Consider the following 22287-nt stretch of genomic DNA (forward strand, 5'->3'; position numbering starts at 1 on the left):
GATCCATGGCAGTCAACAGTGGTTGCATTAGTTTCACAGCCACTCCTTGCAGGCCCTCTCAGAGTTTCATTACCACCTTTTGAAAGACAGTGCGGTCTCTTTCCGTGCAGTTGGCTCTGTGAGTTTACCTGTCACGGTGGGCGTGTGTGATGGGTGCAGAACACGCGGGACCAGTGTTTCCTCTTTACCTCTTGCTGAGGCATCACTGTAGGCGGGATTTATGCTGGTTAGGGCTACAGGCTTTGGAGCACGTCTGATCAAGTTCCAGCCCCAGCTTTGTACTTGCTAACTCTGTCCCTCTGTGCAGGTGACTTTACCTCTCCGAGCGTCGTCTTCTTACCTGAAGGACAGTGTTAGTGCTTTGTTCTTCATGGCGCTGCGGGAATTAGTGAGTCCAGACCAGTCCCTGCTGGTAGCAGCTATTCCGCAAGTGTTTGGTCTTTTCTCTTTGCCAGGTGGCTTGATTTTCCTCCTGAACAACTCAAGTGCTTGTGTAAGTAAATTAGTGAGAACTTTTTAAAACTTTGATTTGACATGATTTAGATACATTATTTAAACTAAGTTTGCCACTAAAGGCTATCAGTCCAGTGTAGGACCAGTGAAACGTGGGCGAAGGTGACCTGATCGATTTAGAGGCTTCTTTAAAATAAGACCAAAACAAACACAGAAAAACAAAAAACCTTATAGAAAGTAAAGTGCCTCGAGATTAGAGGCATTTATGTGGTTACCTAGGGCATTCCGTACATTTGTGAACTTTGCTCTTAAAGACAATGTGTAGGATTGTTCCTCCTTGGAGCACATGCTCTGAGTACCACACTCATGCTCAGCTGCAAGTGCTATGGTGTAACATTTCTTCCTTTGTTTTTCCTTAAATTTATACAGTTCTAGCCATGAAAGATTTCTCCAGTTATAAGATTAGTAAAATTCCTGAATTTCATCACATTTTAAATCTATTTAGCTATATTTTTATAAGTAATAGAAATTTCTAACTGTGACACAGCTGGAAAGTGAATCTGTGTTCCCTGTTAAACCTTGGGGATATTCTCCAAGTGAGCTGAAATGGAAGGGCCCTGCATTGCCGGATATAAGGTCTGTGGTTCTTCTGAAATGCCATGAGTAAGACAGGCAGGCACTGGCCGTGGAGTTCCAGGACAGTCCCTGTGCTGCTTGGTTAAACTGGCTCTACTTCCCTGCAGTTTCTATCATTAGGTGAACATCTGTGAAGAAACCGAAACATCTGGAGGGCTCTACTGGATAGCTGGGTTATGGAGATGCTGTTAGGAGAGAGAGGCAGGTGGGGTGTAAGTGCCAGGAAGAGGTATAAACAAAGAGCCATGGAAGTGCTTGGGAGGAACAGTGGATTCCAGCTGGGGAGGCTGGAGAAGCGAGGGACAGGACTAGTGAGTAGAGGGAGGGCTGGGAAATGGGCAGTGGCTGGAGCATGAAACGTGTGGCACGTCTTAGGAACAAAGGTTAGGTTGGTACAGCTGAAACCTTAGGGGGATTGGGTCTGTTGGGCCAGATTGTGACGTTTCTTAAGTGCTGCTATCCTGTAGATAATATAACTAATGCAGAGGAAAAAGATAAGGAGATGTCTGTTTTTGGTGGGAAAATCTTAGGAGTGGCAGGAAGGACGAAATGAAAGAAAGAGGAACTAAAAGCCTAGAGCTCAGCTGGGAGATTATTCCAGTAGCGAAGGCAGAAAAGCACAAAGATCAAGTTGGGCTGAACACGGTGTCTGCAGAAATCAAAACAAGACGGGACTGAAGTGATGTCGGGGTCTTAGGCTGAGCCCGCAGAGCCTGGTGATCGGACGTGGCAATGAGGGGAGGGGAGGAACCAACAGAGGTGGAAGGAGGAATCCATCTGGGGTGAGATGAGCACCTCTGGGAGCACCGGCAAAGCAGGGACCCGCAGACAGATCCGCGCTCCCTGGAGCCACGTGTGCTGTGATGGTCACGGGGCCTAACGCGGACCGAGTGTTCGCAAGTTTGTGATGTAATCTCGCTAATATGAGAGTACCATAAATAATTTTTCAGTCTTCAGGAGACCTACGAAGCCAAAAGACACGAATTTTATGGTGAACGTCAGAGGAAGGAGGAAGAAATGAAGCAGTTGTTTGTGCAGCGTGTGAAGGAGAAAGAAGCCGTATTGAAAGAAGCTGAGAGAGAGGCAAGTGCGCTGGTTTGTTGGGATGTGCACTTATTTGGGGTGTCCTGTTAACCTGGGGATAATTATCTCAAGAATTCCGAGATGGTTTTGAAAACTAGTTGTTCCTTAAAAAGCAGCTGTTGTATTTTAACACATACTCTTTGGATGCAGACTTCCAAAAAAAAGCATAGGCTGGAAACAAAAATTTTTGCCTTTTTGAACAAGGTATCTTCCATTAGAAGTGGTTTATCGAGGACTTGTAAAGAACTAGGTTACTAAGAAGCATTTTAAATACCTTAGCCAGAAGCCAGAAGTGTTTTAGCTGTGGCTTGATGAAGCCTTTTCTGAGAGTTTTGAGTCCTTGGGATTGTTGTTTGAAGTAGGTGACTCTGAGAGCTGTTAACTAGCCTTTGAGTTTGAAGTCAGGCTTCCTGGAGGTGGGTGGTCTGGGCAGCCTGGGCGCAAAACCATCCGCAGTGAGTTTGGTTTGCTTCTGGTTCTCCAAGGATCAGTTTTAGTTTTACTTGAGTTAAGGTATTTTCTGTAGACTTTACTGTAATGGCTGCTTTTAAATAAATGGCCACATTTAAGATGAGGGTCAAAAAGGATGAGCTGCAAAAAGGAATCTCTAAGAGAAGACAGAAATGTTAATACAAATGAACTTGCGATGTAAGAGTTCCTGAAGAGTTATTTGTAAAGTAATTTAATGCTACAAATTTATTATTTTAAGTACCCTTATAGTACTTGCTATTTCAATAAACTCTGTAGTAAGTGGTTTTGTAAAATAATCTATCTTGTTTATAATTTGAATTTTGATCTTTATTTTGAAAAAGTTCAAACAATGGGAAAGTGAAAGTACGGGGTACCTGTGTCCCTCCCCACACCTAGATTTAGGATAGACATTTTGCTGTCTTTAGTGTGTGTGTTTCCCTGGTCGTCTGAAAGCTGGTTGTAGACATCACAACACTTTATCACAGGCACTTTCATGCATCTCTGAAGCTCAGGTGCATTTTCCTCCATAACCACAGTACCAGTACTACACCTAAGAACAGGAATAGCATGCCACAGACTCTCCTAATCCCCAGTGCACAATCAAATTTCCCCACTCGTCCCAAGATTGTCTTTTATTGTTGCTTTCTGTTCGGTGGTTTTTTGTTTTTGAACCAGAATTCAATCTTAGGTCTCATATTGCATTTGGGTGTTCTGTTTTGTTCAATCTCTTATTTGAAAACAGTTCCTAGTTTGGAGTTATTTTTATTTATTTAAAAATATTTATTTATTTATTGGCTGTGTCGGGTCTTAGCTGTGGCACGCAGAATCTTTCGTTGCGGTGCATGCATGGGCTCCTCTCTAGTTGTGGCACACGAGCTCAGTAGTTGTGGCATGCAGGCTTAGTTGCCCCACGCCATGTGGGTTCTTAGTTCCCCGACCAGGGATAGAACCCGCGTTCCCTGCATTGGAAGGCAGATTTTTAACCACTGGACCACCAGGGAAGTCCCTGGAGTTATTTTTAAATACAAATATTGAGGAAGGAGTTGTGATGAGTAGGAAATAGGGTGCTGATTTTTCTTTTGATTAGTAGATGCTTCTCTTGTAAGAGTTTCTCTCTCATACATCATGGTTCTCAGTTTCTCCAGTGAGGAGAGAAGATGTAGAAGTGGTTTATAGTTGAATTTTAATTTTTCAAACCCCACATAAGAATATTTTGCTTAAATGCATATTGTTTAAAAGGAAATTGAAAATTCAGAGTGACCAAATGGTTGAAAGAAAAAGAGAAGTATTATTTGTCAGTAGGTGCTTCATAGATGTTTATTTTTGTGATTCAAGCGGTTTCGTGTTAAGAATATTATATTAAAACTAATGAAGTTAGTTTAAACCAAGTTGTCACAAGAGTTCTAAACTTTTAATTATATAGGTTTAGAAGCAGATTACTGGCCTGTTTCATTAATATTACAATAATATTAGTAAGTTCCCTCATGACCAGTTTCATCCTGCAAGGCTGGTACGTTAGAGTCAGGTCTGGTGCAGGGCATCTGGGGGTCATCTTCACTCGCATAACTCAAGAGCCATCAGTTAGGACTTCCCTGGTGGCGCAGTGGTTAAGAATCCACCTGCCAATGCAGAGGACACAGGTTCGAGCCCTGGTCCAGGAAGATCCCACATGCCACGGAGCAATTAAGCCCATGTGTCACAACTACTGAGCCTGCACTCTAGAACCCGTGAGCCACAATTACTGAGCCCGTGCTCTAGAGCCCACAAGCCACAACTACTGAAGCCCGCAGGCCTAGAGCCCGTGCTCCGCAACAAGAAAAGCCACCACAATGAGAAGCCTGTGCACCGCAATGAAGAGTAGCCCCCGCTCACCGCAACTAGAGGAAGCCTGCACAAGGCCACAAAGACCCAACACAGCCAAAAATTTTAAAAAAAATTTAAAAAAGAGCCATCAGTTGAAGGACCAAGGAGGGCCATATAATCTACCGTCAGTGTAAGTGCAGTTTTAGAGGGAAAGGAGGCTTTTTAGTAGTTACACTGGACAATAGGTAGGTGTAAACCAGGTCTCTACTGGGCAAAGTGGGACATTCAAAGCTAGTTACATCAATAAGATACTGGCAGGTAACCCAAAACGTTACTTAAGTCTGTATTAGATGGCCTTGTTATTAAAATATCCTTGGCAATTCACCTTTTGTATGAATTTGGCGGATTTTCATGTATAGTACAGAGTTAGCTGAAAATGCAGTGAGCGTCAGGTAACTAGAGTAGGCAGATGCACAGGACAGATATCATGTCAGGATACTGTTTAGATGGCATCTTTGTTAACATCATCCTGCATGCACAGCCCTTCCCCACCACAAGAAAAAGTGCACTTTATATTTATCCCTCAGGTGAAGTGCATGACCAACATTAAAATGTTACTACTTCTGAATTTTATAGGCAAGTCTGTTTCTTGGTTAGTTGTTCACTTAGTATTTATGCCTCTCCTGTTTCTAAAAGTAGTCTAGATAATTTTCAGTAAACAAGTACAGCTGCACTAGAACCTGGACGTGGGGAGTCCAGGATGAGCAGCGAGGTTTGCACTCAGTGCAGCTGAGCCGCAGCGCTGGGTGCTTGTCAGTGACACTTCCGGGGTCTCCAGCCAAGTACAGAGGTCAAAGACACTGACTAGTTTGGCAAGAGAGGAATGTTGTCTCTGGTATTCACTTTTTAAAATGGATACTTTAAAAAGGATCACTGAGCAACAGCATGTATAGTGTCCTTAGAAGCAGGTTTACAAGAGACAGCAGCGTACCACATTGGCCATAGAGGCTTCAGAGCATCCGTGAGTAGTTTAACAGCACAGAAGAACTTGAAAATGTGTCTGAGTTGAAGGCCTTGTAGTGAATATTGGAGCTGTGAGCGAGCGCTTCCTGCAGGTGGAGGAGACTGTCACTGACGAAAGCCATGAACTCCACAGAATGTGAATAAGTCACATGCCCCCGACCCCTTTCTAAGACGTTTTTCTCTTCATAGTTTTCCTGGAATTTTTAGTCAACCTCATAAATGATATATGAAGTACTCCATAACCTTTCAGGATATTTAAGGATATAAAGTGTGCACCCTCCGTTTAAGTGTCTGTCAGAGATGTATCTCTGTTCACATAACGTAAATCTGCCCTGTGGCCTCTCTTTCCAGGCGTCACCCGCCAGCTGCCCCGCTCCTCTCCCAAATCCACAGGGTGCACGCATGCTCAGAGAGCTGCCAGTCTGTGTATTCATACCACCGATTTATGTTTCTTTTTATAAAGAACATGCTTCCTTCCTTTATAAGGAACCACTTACATAAGCAAATACTAAGGAACTGATCCCTCTGGAAATGACATCCTCAGGAATAAGAGAATCTTCGGGCCTTACTTCATCTGTTTCAACCCTATCCTGTAAACTCTGCCATCAGGGTTGCCGGTTCACTCGCCAGCCCGCTCCGTATCTGGAACATCTGATTTTTATTAGGAAGCAGCGTAGCTCTCTGCTCTCTCTGCCCTCAGCCTCTGATGAATTTCCTCAGTGATCATAAGCCATCTTTTCTGGAAACCAAGTCCTACTTTTTGTATAAATGTTAGGTTGCTGCCCAGAACTGAAAATACTAATTGAAAATTTATCTAACCAGACCAGAGAGCCAAAAACAAAGCTATTTTTTGATGTAGATTCTAGATGTTGTGCTTGTGTTCCTGGCACCACAGCTGATTCGTAAGGAACCTGCTGAAGTCTCTAGATCTTTTTTCAGATAAACAACAATCAAACCAGGGAATTCTCATGTTGTACTGTTATAAACTTTGGCAAAACTCATTTTAATGACTGCACCGAGTGTATTTAGCATAAGTGAATTTTAAAATGTTCTCTCTCTTAGAGACACAGGTATATTTTCCCAATTACGGTGTAAACCCAGCCAGTGCAGCTGACCCTTGAACCACCTGGGTTTGAGCTGCACGGGCCCATTTATACGTGGATGTTTCTCACTCACCGATTCCACAGGACTGCACCGGTGCATCTGTGCTTACGGAGCTGTGACACACGCGAATCTTCAACCAGCGGGGTTTGGCGTCTTCAACCCTGCAAGGTTCAAGGGTCAACTGTATTTTTATGTATAAAACTTTAATCTAAATTCAGGACTTTTTGATTTAGTTTAGATTTCAAGAAGGTGAATGACCGTGGGAAAAACATAACAGATTTTAAGGTTCTTGATTTAAATTGAGACTTGCTTTCCAAACAGGTTCACCAGTATAGTCAACAGCTATTTCACTACCACGTAGTAAATTTATTTGGAAAATAAGGGCTTTTTTCCCTCTTTTTGATAACTTGCTTTTGTAATTTGTCCCTCACTTTTATTAAGAATGGATTTTTGAAACTTTATTTGAAGAGGCTTTGTGGGGAAAATGTAGAGCAAAAGAAAAACTCTAAGAGGTCAAACGTTTAAAAAACCGAGGTTTGTGCATGAGGCTGTTTTTATGTTTTGTTCATGCGTTTTTTGCATGGCAGCTCATTCAGAGTTAAAGTTAGAGCAATTCCACATGTCACTGTGCAGGCCGCGTGAGCAGGGCTGCAGTGGGGAGGTGCCGGGGCATGGGCTGCCCCAGCACATCCCTCAGCGGGAACCGTACTTCACTTCACAGCTCCAGGCCAAGTTTGAGCACCTTAAGAGAGTACACCAAGAGGAGAAGCTGAGGCTTGAGGAGAAGAGAAGACTTCTGGAAGAAGAAATAATCGCCTTCTCTAAGAAGAAAGCTACCTCCGAGATATACCAAAGCCAGCCCTTTATGACCCCGGGTGGTAACGTGCGGAAGGACAAGGACCGCAAGAAGTAAGCGCCCCCCACCCCGCGCCTGTCTCACTGCCCCGACCTTCAGGGCGCTTCACCCTGTCTCCTTACTCCCATCTGCTCCTGCAGCTAAAGCATCAGTTCCTTGAGAGCAGAGAGCTTGTCCCTCTTGCTGTGCTGATTCCCCAGCAGCTAGAAGGGCACCTGGCACGTCTTCCGTGCTCTGTGCATCCTTGAGTGAAAGTCTGAAGTGAATGAACGAACGAAATAGAAATCTACAACACGTAAGGGTCAGCGACCTTGGGACACTGGCTGCTCCAGGGCACGTCTAGTAACTGCTGACCACCCCTCCCCCCGTTAGTTATGTCACATTTCATGCCTGACAGAGGCTGTATATTGGGGGTAATCATAGACATAATAGTTGATTAAAAAAAGTAATTCTTAGGTTTACTTTTTTAAAACAAATTCTGATAATGATTTTATGAGAATTCTTATTTTAATAAGGGAACCAGGCTATCGATTGGAACTCCTGTGCTTTGATGTCAGAGCTTGTGAAACGAGTGGTGGACGTAAAGATGCAGAGGAAGGTAGAGAGGGCCCCCGTGCATCGGGGCGGCCTTGGTAGCAGGTGGGGGATGGTCCCAAGGCTTGTAGGTCTGGGGTATGTGTTAAAGACAACGTAATCAAAGTCTTAGAAAATAAGGGTTTTTTTCTTCCTTTTTTTCATTTATTTCTCCCGCTTAAATGTCCTCATCACTTTGCTTGTTTGCTCGCTCTGTTGAGCACCCAGCCCCCTCCACGTGGGGAGCTCAGGTTCTCCCGTGCCCCAAAGGGCAGCCCTCGGGTTTATGACCACATCATATTTCAGACTGGTATTTTCAGAATATTGTAAGTCACCACCTTCAAAAAGGTAGGAGAACATAACATCGCCCATGATGATAGCTTTCCATTTTTGAACTATGGAGAAGTAAATCCACACGGTTTTGGGTGCATTTAATTGGCCTCTGGATTTTATGGTTTTGGGGAAGAAGGAATTCTCATGTATGATCTTTTCACATAAGCTCTTCCAGGGAGTGGATCTCTGTTTTGTCCGTTGATGTATCCACCCCCAGAGCCTAGAAAAAATGAATACACTGAATTTCAAAAGGTTAACCACCCTCGTCATCTTTGTCGGGGGGACTGGTTCCAGGATGCCCCGAGGACACCAAAATCCACAGATGCTCAAGTCCCTCACATCCAATGGCACAATTTTCGCAAAGAACCTAGGCACATTTTCCTGTACACTTTAAATCATCTACAGATTACTTACAACACCTAATACAACGTAAATAGAATGGAAATGCTAGGTATATAGTTGCCAGCAAGTGGCAAATTCAAGTTTTGTTTTTTGGAACTTTCTGTTATTTTTTCCCAAATATTGTATTTTCGATCCTCAGTCAGGTGAATCCTCAGATGTGGAACCCTCGGATCCATAGGACCGAAGTGTATAAACAGAATTTATAACTTGTTTTCGGTGTGCCTCGAATTAAAGCTGAGGGGTCTTTCACCTCATCATCTCAACTTAGTCCCGTGTTACTAGATTTGGACTCCCCTGACTTTATTCCATACGCGAAAAACCATTTACAATCACCTTGTGGAAGTAAGGTATGGGCTGTTGTTTGCAAAATCAGGGCCAAGCCCATAGTTTGAGAGCTCAGAAAAATTTCCCCTCAAGAAATTTTGGTGTTTGTTTTTTCTTTTCTTTTCCAGAGTCCCATGGCTAGATATCCTATCATATCCTCGATGTACATCTGCTCTTTCTGTAAAAGCTTTGTAAAACCAGTGATTTGTATTCCTATATGGTTTTCTGTTGTACCAATCAAAAGGTTTTTTTTCTCTTTCCAGCTCCAGTTTTATGTAAAACAAAGGTTCCTCATCACAGAAGATCATCACAAGCAAAGTTATTAAACTGTGAGAAGTATGCTTTGATTTTCTTGCTGTTTTTATTTGCTGTATCACTTACGCTGTATCACTTACTCTATATCTGGCAAAAGGCCACAGTTGAAGTATGAGGTCAGTACATAAGCCAGACTGGATGACGTTACTCACGCACTGTTAGAAGTTTAAGTTGTTGGTTTGTGATGAACCGAGATCATTTCTCCTGCTGCCCAGTGCTTGCTGTCACTTTGCTGTGACAAGAGCGTCGGTGCCTTTGAAAGTACAGGACTCGTTTATATTGCGGCTCTGATTGCATACATATTCCAAGATGAACCTTTTGTGTAAACTTTTGGGAATATGTTTTAAAACGTATTATGTACCTGAAACTCTAAGCTCAATAGTTCTATAGAACTTTAAAATTTTTCATACAATTATCCAATTGGTAACATGATCGTAAGCTTTTGCATCAAATTACATAATATGTGCTTCAGTGTTGTGGTCCATGGGTTGTTGTGATGAAACAACATGTTTAAAGCAGAAACACTCAGGTAAATAAGCCCTCTTCTGGTGATAAGTACCTTTGGAACTGGGTGTAATATGTTGAAAGCAGAAACACTCAGGTAAATAAGCCCTTTTCTGGTGATAAGTACCTTTGGAACTGGGTGTCTTCACACTGTTTGCATGAGTCTGTATTACATACTTGTTGCAAACTGTCTTCCAGGGAAAATAAATAATAAAGTTGAATCATCTTATTAAAAATATTTCTTAAAAAAGTTACTATGAACATCTGAATATTAAAGATAAAAATTTAGATAATTCGTACTGTAAAGGATATTTGAATTCAGTGCCTCAGTATTTGCAGAACGATTTAATGGCTTCTAACTTTTTCTTAACAGTCATAAGTTTTCATTTTTTGTACTTGAATATTCTAAATGAAACTGATATTTACACCTGACAAATAAAATGTATCTACATCTTCACTAAACTGCATTTAAATGACTGTAACTCTTCTTTTTGCAAACCATGATCTTAAACATCTTACCAGAACTATTTAATTATATGTTTGAGAATAATATGTTTGAGAATTTAATTATATGTTTGAATTATTTTAAGACAGAGGTATATTAGCAGTATTTTTCAGATAACAGAATGTTTTACTTAGCCCATGTCAGATTCTGAGCAGTGTATTTTTTTCATGAATTTGCATTAAGTTGCAAATAAAACCTTTCATTTTGTAGCACAGCTTATCTGGACCAACACTTTAAATTCCATTTTTGCATTTCTGCAGTTTAGTAAAGTAAGTTACAAGCATTACAGAAAAAGCTCTGCACTTTCTTCTCAGGATCAGTAATGCCCAGCCTCTGGAAGGTGGGAGCGGGAGAGTCGGTGAGCCCCTGAGGGCAGGTAGCCTGGCTTCCCAAGCCCGGTCAGTGCTGCAGCGCTGAGCCTTAGCCCAGGAGCTTCGCGGCAAGCTCCGTGATGTGCTGCGAGTGGTGGTTGTTCGTAGCCTGTTACATCAAGCTGTGTATAAACAGCTATCCTGAACTTTCATAAAGTTACTTTTAAATGCCAGAGTGGTTGCTGGCATGTTAAAACAGTTATTCAATTCCTAGTTGAAAAGGTCACGGAAACCTACCTCAGACCCGGAGCTGAACAGAAGGGCCGTCACCTTGGGCTGCTAGTGACTCTGCTGTGAGGAAGACTTGCCACACGTGCACGCCCACAGTGTGAATCCTGAATTCACTTCGTGTATCTGGGATTCCACATAAGATTGTATTTTAGAAGAGTTGCACTGCAAAGAACAAAAATGTTTTTAAACAATTACAGTCCAGGCGGACCTCGGAGATAGTGCGGGCTCGGGTCCAGACCGCCCAATGAAGCGAGTATCGAAATAAAGTCAGTCACGTGAATGTTGGCTTCCCCGTACATATAAAGGTTATGTTTACACTGTGCTTTAGTCTGTCAGGTGTGCGACAGCTTATGTCTAAAGAACAGTGCACATACCTTAGTTAATAATTGCTAAAAAAAGGCTAACCATCCCAAGCCTTCAGCGAGCAGCAAGCCGTGGTAGTAACATTAAGATCACCGATCACAGATCACCGTAACGAATATAATGATGAGGCAGTTTGAAGTACTGTGAGAATTACCAAGACGTGACACAGACACGAAGTGAGCAAATGCTGTTGGAAAAATGGCGCCGATCAGCACAGGATATGCAAATACAGTGAGATCCGCCTGGATAACGCTCAGCTTCTCCTAATGAAGCTTATTAATTCTCCAAGGTCACAGAGTGAGGTATTAGCCACTGGCGCTTAAGTCAAATTTCCCGGGAACAAAATAAAGCTAGACATGTTTTATTTTTTTTCCATAAAGCATGTAAAACAAGAATTGCCTTTCACCGCCAACCATTAATCTTTGTACCGACGACTCTGAATTTGTAAGTTCTTTCGTACAGACTATGATTTCAGCTTCCAAGCGCTACCAGGATGAGTACTATCTCCATTTTGAAGATGAACTCATTTTAGGCCCCGTTTTCCCGTTTGGCCAGGAAATGGGAGCACAAACTGATGAGGCCCCTGTGGAGCGGCCTGAGAAGGGCTCCTGCCCCTGGCCGTGGAGCGCAGGGACGCAAGGGGGTGGGTGTGACTGGGCCTTGAAGGACTGAAGCAGCTTCAGAAGCAGGAGGGGAGGAGGGCCACCCAGATACTTGGGACAGCAGGCTCCCGACGAAGCCTGTGCCCCCGGGGGGCGGAGAGGATCAGTGAACAGAGAGGACCGGGAAGACGAGGCAGGGAACAGACAAGGGGTTCATAAGCCTAGCCCAGCGAGCAGGCGGAAGTCTGACTCACAGGCCAGATGCTCACGGAGCAGAGGGAGAGGTGTGTTGCAGGGGAGAAGCCAGGCCAGGGGCAGGCAGACTTGGACTCAAGTCCAGGCCAGGAGTCCTCCTACTGCATGTGCAGGAGGATAACTAGGTCACATTTCAAAAATACTGACACACAAAGGAATACGTTGTGTAAAACCATGAAAATGTCCTGTCGAGCTAGAAATACAGAGGGAACAAAAATTCAAGACTGCAGGGACATGTTAAGTTGGGAGAGTGGGACGCATGCAGTGAGGAGGTTCTTGCATTAACTGGGAAGAGGATAAAAGTCCCGTCAGCCGGGTAACGTGAGACTCAGGAAGGACCACGTACGCGTGGGAACACATGTACCTTTCAAGCCAGCAGAAGGAAAACTGGTCTCATAAATGATAATCCAAAAGGAAGCAAGGACGTAAAGGAAATAAAACAGGTGTGACAGCTAAAAAGCATTTAGTAATATGGTAGATTTAGACCCAAATAAATCAGTAATCACATGCTCTAATTTTTCTAGATAGAAGTTTTTAAAAACCAGCTGTGTCACTTTACAAGAGTGAGCCAAAGCTTTCTGTCCTGATAGGAAAAGGTACATCGTGTACACTGAGCCAAAAGCTGACGTGTAGCTACGTTTTCGGCAAAAGGCAGCGTTAGGGAAGAAGACGGCCCTGCTGGGGGGCGGCCTGGCCTCCGAGGCAGGAGGGCATCTGGCGGCTGGCGCAGGTCCCCAGACCCACGGCGTGAGGGGGCTGCGTGGCCACCGACGTTCGTAAAGCACGTGCAAGTGGCCACGTCAGCAACCTCTTCCTCTCTGTACATTAAGCCTCAGTAAGCCGGTCTTTTTTCTTAAAGGCTGAAAGTTAAAAGGCAAGAGCGGGGAATGAAAAAAGAGTGTCACTACAGATCCTGGGCCATTAAAGTGTCTTTGATAAATTAGAAAATACAGAAGTATCAACAGAAAATAATTTAGACAGTTAATTTACTGATATAAGAAATACAAAATTTCTTAATAAAAGACAATTTATAATTAAAATCCCCCTACAGTTTGGGCCACGAATCCTCTCGGGTGTCTCAAGAGGAAAGGCATTTGACCAGCTCTCCCGTGGTAGGTGGGACACTGCCGCCACCCCAGAGATGCCCACGCCCTCGGGCCAGGTGAATGTGCTTCCTCACCTGGCAGCAGGCTGCAGAGGGCCTGAGACCGGGAGGTGGTCCTGGGTGGTCTCGGGGGGCCCGCTGGAGGGACGTGTGGCCGGCGAAGCAGGTTCGGAGGGGCAGCACTGCTGGTTGTGATGCGGAAGAGTCCCTAAGCCTTGGAACGTGGGCGCTTCCAGGGGCTGGAAACGGCAGACAGGGATTCTCCCCTGGAGGCTCCAGAGGCGCACAGCTGTGCCTGACACTTAGATTTTAGTCCGGTTCTGACTACCAACATCATAAGATAAATAAATTTGTACTGTTTAAAGCCACTACATTTGTGGTAATTTGTTACAGCAGCAATAGGAAACAAATACATTCCCTAAAAATGGATAAAAGAAACATCCCAAATTCATTTTACAAGGCCAACATGGCTTTCATTTCAAAGCCTAATAAAGACATTCTGAGAAAGGACAATTATAGTCTGATCTCATACATAAACAAACATGCAAAAATCCTAAACAAATTACTAACAAACTGAATCCAGGGACATATCTTTTAAAAGGTAGTTCCTCATATCCAGGAAGGCAAAGACGTTTTAACATTAGAAAATTAACCAGTGTAACTCACAGCATGGATATTAAAAGAAAAATCATATGGTCATCCCTGTAGAATCATAAAATACTGTTAAAATTTAGCATCTTTGAGATGTAAAAAAACAAAAGACTCTTAGAATATCAAATAGAAGGAAACGTCCTTAACTTGATAAAGGGTATCTGCAAACAGTAACCAGCGCAGGCATCACACTTACGATGAAACACTGAAAGCACCTTTAAGGTTGGGGGCAAGGAACGCTGGCACAATCGTCCCCTTCCATTAGACATGTCACCGGAGCCGGCAGCCCCCTCAGGAGGCAAATATAAAGACAGGCTGGGCCTCAGTCCTCACAGGTGACACGGCTGTATATGCAGCGAGTCCACATGCAGCTGTGGCCAGAGCACTGGGATCAGGAGTCCACAGAGTCGTGGCACAACTGCCCACCGATGATGCAAGGGGGTTGGCCACCGGGCAGGCTCGAGTGTCGAGTGTCTCACTGAGCAAAAAGCAAAGAATCTCAGCTCCGGAAGGTGTGTCCTGGGCTCTGTCCCGCCCGCCCCCTCCGGCCTCAACCACTGCCCTTTTGTTAACTGGCTTGTGCTCAGGCTCTGCTGCCCCCAGGCCTGTCTAACTGTGGTTTGGGGTCAAGGTCAAGGTCCTCCACAAGGCCCACCCACTCTCAGGTGCCTGCACGTGGCCTGTGCCTCAGTGAGGGAGGCCCAAGCAGCCTTTGCTTAAATTCCTGCCTCTGTGGAAACCATCGCTTGTGTGGACAGAGCCACCGCAAGCCGTGGTCACCCATGAGGTCAAAGCCGCGTGGCCCCAAACCTCCAGTTCTCCTGCCCAGGCCCCCGGGAGGAGACAACCGCACAAGTAAACCACCCCAGGGCACCGGCCCTGACACGGCGGCCTCAGGTCCCAATGGTGGTGGTTCCAGGTCAGGAGTGGTGACTCGGGAGCCCGGGGGGAGGCCGAGCGCCTGGTCCCTCAAAGCCTTGCCCTGGCTCACTTGGTCGGCACCGTCCTCGGTGCCCTTTCTCCACGTTCATGACGGCTGCCCCGAGGGTCAGCTTCCTCCCCCGAAGTTCTGGAGAAACAAAGTGAAAATGCAGCTGCTGGAGGATGAGTGTCCCTTTACTGCTGACAAAGGCTACTCAGTGTGGGACCCGAGGGGGCTGTGGGACGAAACCCAGTACTAGGGCACTGGCCCTGCTCAGGCAGAACTGCACCCAGACGGCCTGACAGGAAACAGAAACACCTGCTCCGTGACGGTCAAGGGCAGGGCCATGTCCAGCTGCTCCTCCTGGGGTCGCCCACTCCGGCGGCTTCTGAGGCTCCTGGGAGCCTTCCGACACCCCTCGGGCTCCCGTGTGAACTCTGGGGAGCAGGTAGGCGGTGCTGCTGCCCAAGCGGACCGGGAGGAGGGTGAGGCCCAGAGGAGAGCGGCCGGAGTCGGAGGCTGCCCTGCCTCCCGGTGAGGCCAGCCCGGCTGGGGGAGCCCTGGCGTCCGAGTCGTTCCAAGCAAGAGGGAAGCCGTTTGTCCACAACACTTGGCTATGAGCGCCTGGCAGGTCAGCACAGGCTGGTGCCCAGAAAGCGCATCTGCAGCTACTGGGGCGCTGACCTCCGGCATCAGGAAGCCGCTTGGCAGGCCCGGGCGAGACGACGTAAGGAGAAAGCGGCCAGCCTCCGCAGCAGTGCCTGGAGTGCTCGCCGGGGCGCCCGATTCCTTATTTACCCTCTTTATTCCCCATTTCCCTGCCGAGTCGTTAATCTCAGGGTTTAAGGTGCTACTCCACGTGGGAAAAATACTAGCTTTAAAACGAGATGCTTATAGAAGGAAACATCTTGCAGACTCCAGAGAGTCTGAATGACGGTGTTACCCAGTCCAAGCTCGTCCTGCTCTCCACACGACAGGCCAATAAACTGAGAGGCGAGCTGCTGGGGCAAAGAATAGCGGCTTTATTCGGAAAGCCAGCAGAGCAAGGCGGCGGGCCCGTGGCCCAAAGAACCCTCTTGCTGAGTCAGAATTCAGGCTTTTATACTAAAAGGGGCGGGACTAAAGCCAAGCACTTCCTGGTTCCCGGCAGCCTCCGGAGGGGAGGTGTTAATTTCTCCCTCCCGCAGTCATTCACAGGTGGGCCTGCTCAGGAGGTTTCCTGGGAGCTAAACACAGGTATTTTAGCTGAATGCTCATTACCTGGGAGGCAGGGGTCCCAGAGATGGGCCGTTATGGAGAATTTAAGCTTATAGGCAGCATCCCTTTAGTGATTAACTGGTAACAGGATACAAAGGCTCTTCCCGATTACAAGAGAAACTAGGTTAACAATGAACAAACACATCTTATCAAGAACAATGCAAACCAAGAGACAATATCTTCTCGAATGCTGAATGAAAAAAAGTCAACCTAGAATTCCATGCCAGTGAAAATATCTTTCAAAAATATGGGCAAAATAAAGACATTAAGACAAACAACAGCTGAAAAACTCCACTGCTAGCACACTTCGATTACATAAAATGTTAAAGGAAGTGCTTCAGGCAGAAGAAAAATGAAACCTAAAGGAAATTCAAATCTACACAAAGTAACTGGAAAGAGTAAACACATAACATAAAAGACTGTTTTTCTCCAGTTTAAAAATTGCCTTGGGATTTCCCTGGTGGCACAGTAGTTAAGAATCCACCTGCCAATGCAGGGGACACGGGTTCGAGCCCTGGCCCTGGAAGATCCCGCCTGTCGCAGAGCAACTAAGCCCGCGTGCCACAACTACTGAGCCTGAGAGCCTAGAGCCTGAGCTCCACAACAAGAGAAGCCACCGCAATGAGAAGCACGTGCACCGCAACGAAGAGTAGCCCCCACTCGCCACAATTAGAGAAAGCCAGCACGCAGCAACGAAGACCCAATGCAGCCAATAATAAATAAATAAATTTATTTTTTAAAATTGCTTTAATATTATACTACTATATATAAAACAGATAACCTAAAAGGACCTACTGTATAGCACAGGGAACTATACTCAATATTTTGTAATATAAGGAGAAAGAATCTGAAAAAAATAGATATAATTGTATGTGTAACTGAATCACTTTACTGTACACTTGAAACTAACACAACACTGTAAATCAACTATACTCCAATAAAAAAATTTCTTTTAAATTGCTTTAAGATAATCAACTGTTTAAAGCAAAATCAAAATAAATTGTGGGCCTCTGTAACAGATGATAAGGAGCAGGGCCCTGTGGGCTCCTGGGCACAAAAGCCTTTCTGTGTCCCCCATCCATTTCTTGATTACAGGAAATGGGCTTCATTCAGCCTCCAGGACCTTCCCTTAGTTCCAACGAGCAGGTTCAAACAGTTGCTAATCAGGGAAGCGAGAGGATGCAGAGACCAGGGAGGAGCAGTCAGGAAGCAATAGCGCAGCCTTGGGGCAGGTCCTGGTTCCCCCTCGAGGGATGCACACAACAATATCTTTGAGCTGTTTTGCAGATACTGAAACCCCCTCCAGGTGGTAGAAGTTAACTGTCTGCTGCTCACAAGCACGGAGACCCCAGACCAGTTGGAACCCGAAGGTTGATGATGCCGACTCCCAATTACCTCACCGCCAACCAATCAGAAGAGTGTCCACGAGCTGATCACACCCTCTTTGAACCATTACTATGAAACTCCTCACTACCCTCTCGAAAGGGAGCACAGTTCTTGAGGCCCTGGCCAGCTGTGTTCCCTCTTTGCCTGGCAAAGAATAAAGCTATTCTTTCCCTTCCTCCAAAACTCTGTCTCTGTATTTTTGTTCAGCATTGGTGCACACAGAGCCAAGATTTTCGGCGCAAACATAGAAGTAAAATGTATGAAAACAGTGGCACAAAGGCTGAGGAGGGTAGAATCAGTGTATTCGAATGATAAGTGCTCACAAAATATGTGAAGAGGCATAATGTGTATCTTTAACATTGTGATAACTATCAATGACAACTAAATACACATACTTCAAACTCTAGATCAATCACAAAATTTTAAAACAAAGTATGCCTCGAGTCAAAAAAGGAAATAAAATGGAAACATAAAAAGTACTAAATTAATCCAAAGGAGTCAGGAAAAGAGGGGGAAAAAAGAAATAATGAAAGGATGAAATGACAAAAAAGAGCAAAATTGTAGACTGAAACCCAATCACATTATGTGAATGGTCAAAACACTCCATGTTAACAGGCAGAGACTGGCAGGTTGGATTTTACAAGGAAGATACAGCTATCTGAAACACTACTTTAACGATGAAGACAGACTAAAAGGATAGAGAAAACATATGAGAATAGGAATGAGACAAAGGCTAAAGTGGCAGCGTAACCAAGACAAAGTCAATTCAGAACAAGGAACTGCACCAGGGAGAAAAGGGGCCATTTCTAAACGATAAAGGGGCCAATTCACCACGAGAACCTATCCATCTTACATGTGTTTGCACCTAATAACCGAGTCAAAATACATGACGCAAAAAACCGGTGGAACTAAAGAGACTTGCAGATACCACAGACGTTAAAAGGACAAATCCACCGTTGTAAACGGAAACTTCAACTATGTTCTCTCTGTAACTGACAGAACAAGTCCAAAGAAGATCTATAAAGATATAGAAGGCTTAAGCAACACTATCAATCAATTTGATCTAATTGACACACAGAGATCACAGCCACCCACAGCAGCAGGACACACGTTCTTTTCAAGTGTACGCAGAACATTCACCAACACAGAACATATTCTGGACCATAAAACCAGCCTCAAGAAATTCAAGAGGGCTGCAATTGTATAAAGTATGTTCTCTGACCACAATGGAATTAAACTAGCAATCAACAATGGAAAGATACCTGGGAAATTCCTAAATACTCAGAAATTAAATAACACACTTCTTTTAAAAAAACCCTACAGGCTCTCCAAAAAAAGGCAAATTTACAAAATATTTTTAACTTAATGAACACAAAAACAGACAAAAAATTTTGTGTGATGCAGCTGAAACATGCGGTCGTGTTCTGTGTCGGGCCTTTAAAGAGGTAGGTAAGGCAAATGAGTTCACATGCGTGGGCTCGAATCCAACAGGACTGCTGTCCTTATAAGAGGAGGAGATCAGGACACAGATGCACAGCGGGAGCCACGTGAGGACCCAAGGAGAGAGGCCTCGGGAGGAGCCAGCCCTGCTGACACCTAGATCTCAGACTTCCAGCCTCCAGGGCTGTGGGAAATGAAACATGCTGTTTAAGCCCCCAGGCTGTGATGGCAGCCCACACTCACTAAAGGGCCCCTTCTTCCTGACAATCACTGTTCTGTGGCGCCTGTGTTCCAATGTCCTGCGTCTTGTCTGGTTTTCTAGTTGCGTCAGGCGGAAGGGTAAATCCAATGCTGTTCTTCCATTATGTCCATAGCAGAAGTCAGTTTTGGTCACTCAGCAATGTGCTCCATCCGTGATCCATAGAGAGACGGCCATTCTAGAACGGCAGGTTAGAAGGCAACCCAGTGGAGATGGTAAAAAGAAACACAGGTGTAAGAGGAAGAGTCTCCCAGTGACGGTGGCTTAAACAGACAAACGTTTACTTCTCTCTCCCGTGGGCAGGCCATCCACCACGGCTTGGCTGGTCAGAGCCCCCCCTCCTCCTTCTCTGTTGTCCTGTCTTCGTGGCCAGAGATGACTTTGGCACATCCACGCCCCAGCTTTGGGAAAGCCGGGAAGAAAGGGGGTCCCCACTCGTGGCCTGGGCTGGCTGCAGGGAAGTTTGGGAAATGCATTTTGCGGGAGGACGGGGGAAGTGGCAGCTGTCAGTGCCCCCCATCCAGGGAGAGAAAGGCAGCCAACCCAGTGGGACGCAGGCACGAACTCCCCTCCACCCAGGGACGGTGGCCACGCCTGTCTCCACCGCCTCGAGGCTGTGAAGTGGCTGCACAGGGAAGCCCCTGACAGTGGCCTCATGCCTGGCACCGAGAAAGAGGAGAAATGAGCAGCGCTAAGACACTGGGCCCAAAACCAAATGCTGAGGCGTCCCGGGAGCACGGCCTCTGCTGAGTATGACGGACAGGGCTGAGTGGGGTTGCCCAGCTGTTAAACCTAACTTTGCAATCTCAGTTCTGGATCACGTTTCCAAGTCTGACCATCCTGACGAGACCCTCCAGGAGGCCATTAGAACAGCAGGCCCCCGACCCCCGGCAGCTTGTCAGCTGCTACAGGAACAGAGCACAGAAGCTCCCACTTGCCTGGGAGACGCACAAAGGGCCGTGGACTGTGGGGGGGCACCCACGCAGATGGGTTTCCCGGCCCCCGCCCCGTTTCAAGAAAGAGAGCCCTGCTTTCATCGGCTTTACAAGCTACTCTTCCACAGAAGATTTCATTTGAACAAAGAGTTCTAGCGTTTTAAAAATATAAAATCGAAAGCACTTTTTTTACAATTTTACTTGGCCAATGCAACTTGACCGTTTGTACTAATAGACAATAATTCCAAGGCCTGGAAAGTGACCTAGTCTATAATTGAGGAGAAGCTCGCCTGCCTTGCCAGTCCTGCCCCTTTGTCCTGGGAGTCCCCTGAGTCCCGATCCCTGGGGGCAGCTGTGTCACCACGAATCCTCCCCCAAGCGCCACAGCTGCGACAGGCGAGCCGCCTCACAGGACCCTCCGCGCGCGCACCTCGGCAGTTTCGCATTTACTTATGTCACATCCTCCTTTTGAGGAACCCTGGTCGCGCTGGTCGGTCAAACACAATAAACCGCAGGTTTCTGTATGTAAGATTCTACAATTACTCGGGTCGTGCAGGAATCTCTTCCCTTGAGGAAACTGTGACCTTGGTTCCGCTGTCTGTCATATCCACCTGCCCCACCAGGCTCTGGGTAAATTGACAGATGTGATATTCACGCCCTGCCGCCTTTACCTAAATTACAGCGTGCTCTACTGGCAGAGCCCTGTGGTGTGCCACCAGAGACCTCCCTTCGGCTTCACAGGGATCTGACTTGGCCCCACAGATGATTCCGAAGCCTTTGATTAAAATCTAGGTCCTTTGATGAGTTCACCGAAAAAACATGCCTCAGCGATGCGGCAGGCGAACAGCTGCGAAGTCATTCCCAGGATGACTCACGTTTATCAGGGCTCTGATGCATAGTTAAGAGGCGCATTAAAGCGCTGAGTCAGCGGCGCGCGTGGACGTGCCACGGTGCTAATAACTCGGCGGTGCTGCAGAGCCTGCCCCTCTCCCCGCTGTAAGTCAGCGCTCAGGCCACGGGGGCCGAGAAGGGAGAGCGCCCTGGACCCTCCGAGGGCCGCCGCGATCCAGCCCGGAGGGTGGGAGGCCGCCGCGTCGGAAACGAGAGTCAGGACCGCAGCTTCCGACGCGAAGCCCGGGAGCACCGACGTCCCGGGACGCACCCCAGCCGGCCCTCGAAGGCCCGGCCAGGCCTGGGGTGGGGACCGCGGCAGCGGGAGGCTCCGGGTTCTCCCTCCCTCTTCCAGCCCCGCCCCGCCCCGCCCCCAGCTCAGAGGCTGCTGCCCCGCGGCGCCCCCGGGTCCCTGTCGGCCGCGCCACAGGCGGCGGCTGCTCAGCTTCTGACTCACTCCAAACAGGTCATCCGACTTAGACGTGGGAAGCTACGTTTCAGTGAGGCAGCGCTGAGGGACCTCCAGAGACGCCCCGCCCACCGCCCAGGTTCCGCTCCCGCGCACACACGAAGCACATTCCGGTGCCCGTCCCCGTCACACACGCTCACTCCTCCACGTCCCCTTCTCACAAGAACACGCGCGCCGCCCCCGCATCCTCACCTGCTCCTTCATCCACTGGCGTGGAGCGCAGCACTCCCCCGTCTCCCGGGTCAGAGGGCGGAACCCGTGCGCCGACGTGCCGTGCGCCGACGTGCCGTGCGTAGGCCCGTGCGTGAACGTCCCTGTGCGTGGGCTCCGTGTGCCGACGTGCCGTGCGAGGGCCCCGCGTCCACGTGGCACCTCCTGGGGCGCAGGTGCGCCGGGTCCCCTTCCGGGGCATCGCCTGCGTCCCAGCGGCTTGGCGGGCAGAGCAGCGTCCCGTCTGCCGGTCCCGGTGTCGCGTGAACCCCGTTCCGCTGATTACGAAGGCGGCTGCACGTCTTCTCTTATGGGGCCGTCGTGTTTCTTTCTTGGAACCGTCAGGGGAAGAGCTGCTTATTTAGAGAAAAGGGCAGTTTGGTACCAAAAAGTTGAGGCCCTGAGGGTCCTGGAACGGGAGAGTCATTCCAGGAACAACAGAGCAGGGAGGACTGTTTCCCAGCCTAGCCCGAGGCAGAGGTTTCATCCAGGGGGTGGGGTCCCTGGGAAGGAACCTGGTCCCCCCTCAGGTTGGGCCCCGGGCGAGCGCGGGGG

The 22287-nt window shown here is 47.0% G+C and overlaps 1 protein-coding gene and 1 long non-coding RNA gene across 3 annotated transcripts in view; one reads left to right on the forward strand and one right to left on the reverse strand.

The window, feature by feature from the left end:
- SEPTIN10 (septin 10) overlaps positions 1 to 9400 on the forward strand; it is a 54222-nt gene extending 44822 nt beyond the window's left edge. Inside the window, exons 9-11 of the mRNA XM_060027182.1 lie at positions 2040 to 2172; positions 7295 to 7482; positions 9325 to 9400. Of these exons, the coding sequence (XP_059883165.1) occupies positions 2040 to 2172; positions 7295 to 7482; positions 9325 to 9340 (337 nt within the window). The 3' untranslated portion in view covers positions 9341 to 9400. The remainder of the gene's footprint in view (positions 1 to 2039; positions 2173 to 7294; positions 7483 to 9324) is intronic.
- The window catches only part of LOC132435157 (uncharacterized), a 33014-nt gene extending 11231 nt beyond the window's left edge, over positions 1 to 21783 (reverse strand). Inside the window, exons 1-3 of one of the 2 annotated variants that reach the window (XR_009521493.1) lie at positions 21715 to 21783; positions 10994 to 11149; positions 6646 to 6734 (exon numbers count right to left, since the gene is read on the reverse strand). This is a non-coding gene — a long non-coding RNA (uncharacterized lncRNA). Of the gene's footprint in view, positions 1 to 6645; positions 6735 to 10993; positions 11150 to 13387; positions 14889 to 21714 lie in introns of those variants that run through there. The other variant, XR_009521492.1, reaches the window with a different exon arrangement.
- Positions 21784 to 22287: the final 504 nt, after the last annotated feature.

Source organism: Delphinus delphis, chromosome 12 (assembly GCF_949987515.2).
Source record: "Delphinus delphis chromosome 12, mDelDel1.2, whole genome shotgun sequence".
Lineage (NCBI taxonomy): Eukaryota > Metazoa > Chordata > Mammalia > Artiodactyla > Delphinidae > Delphinus > Delphinus delphis.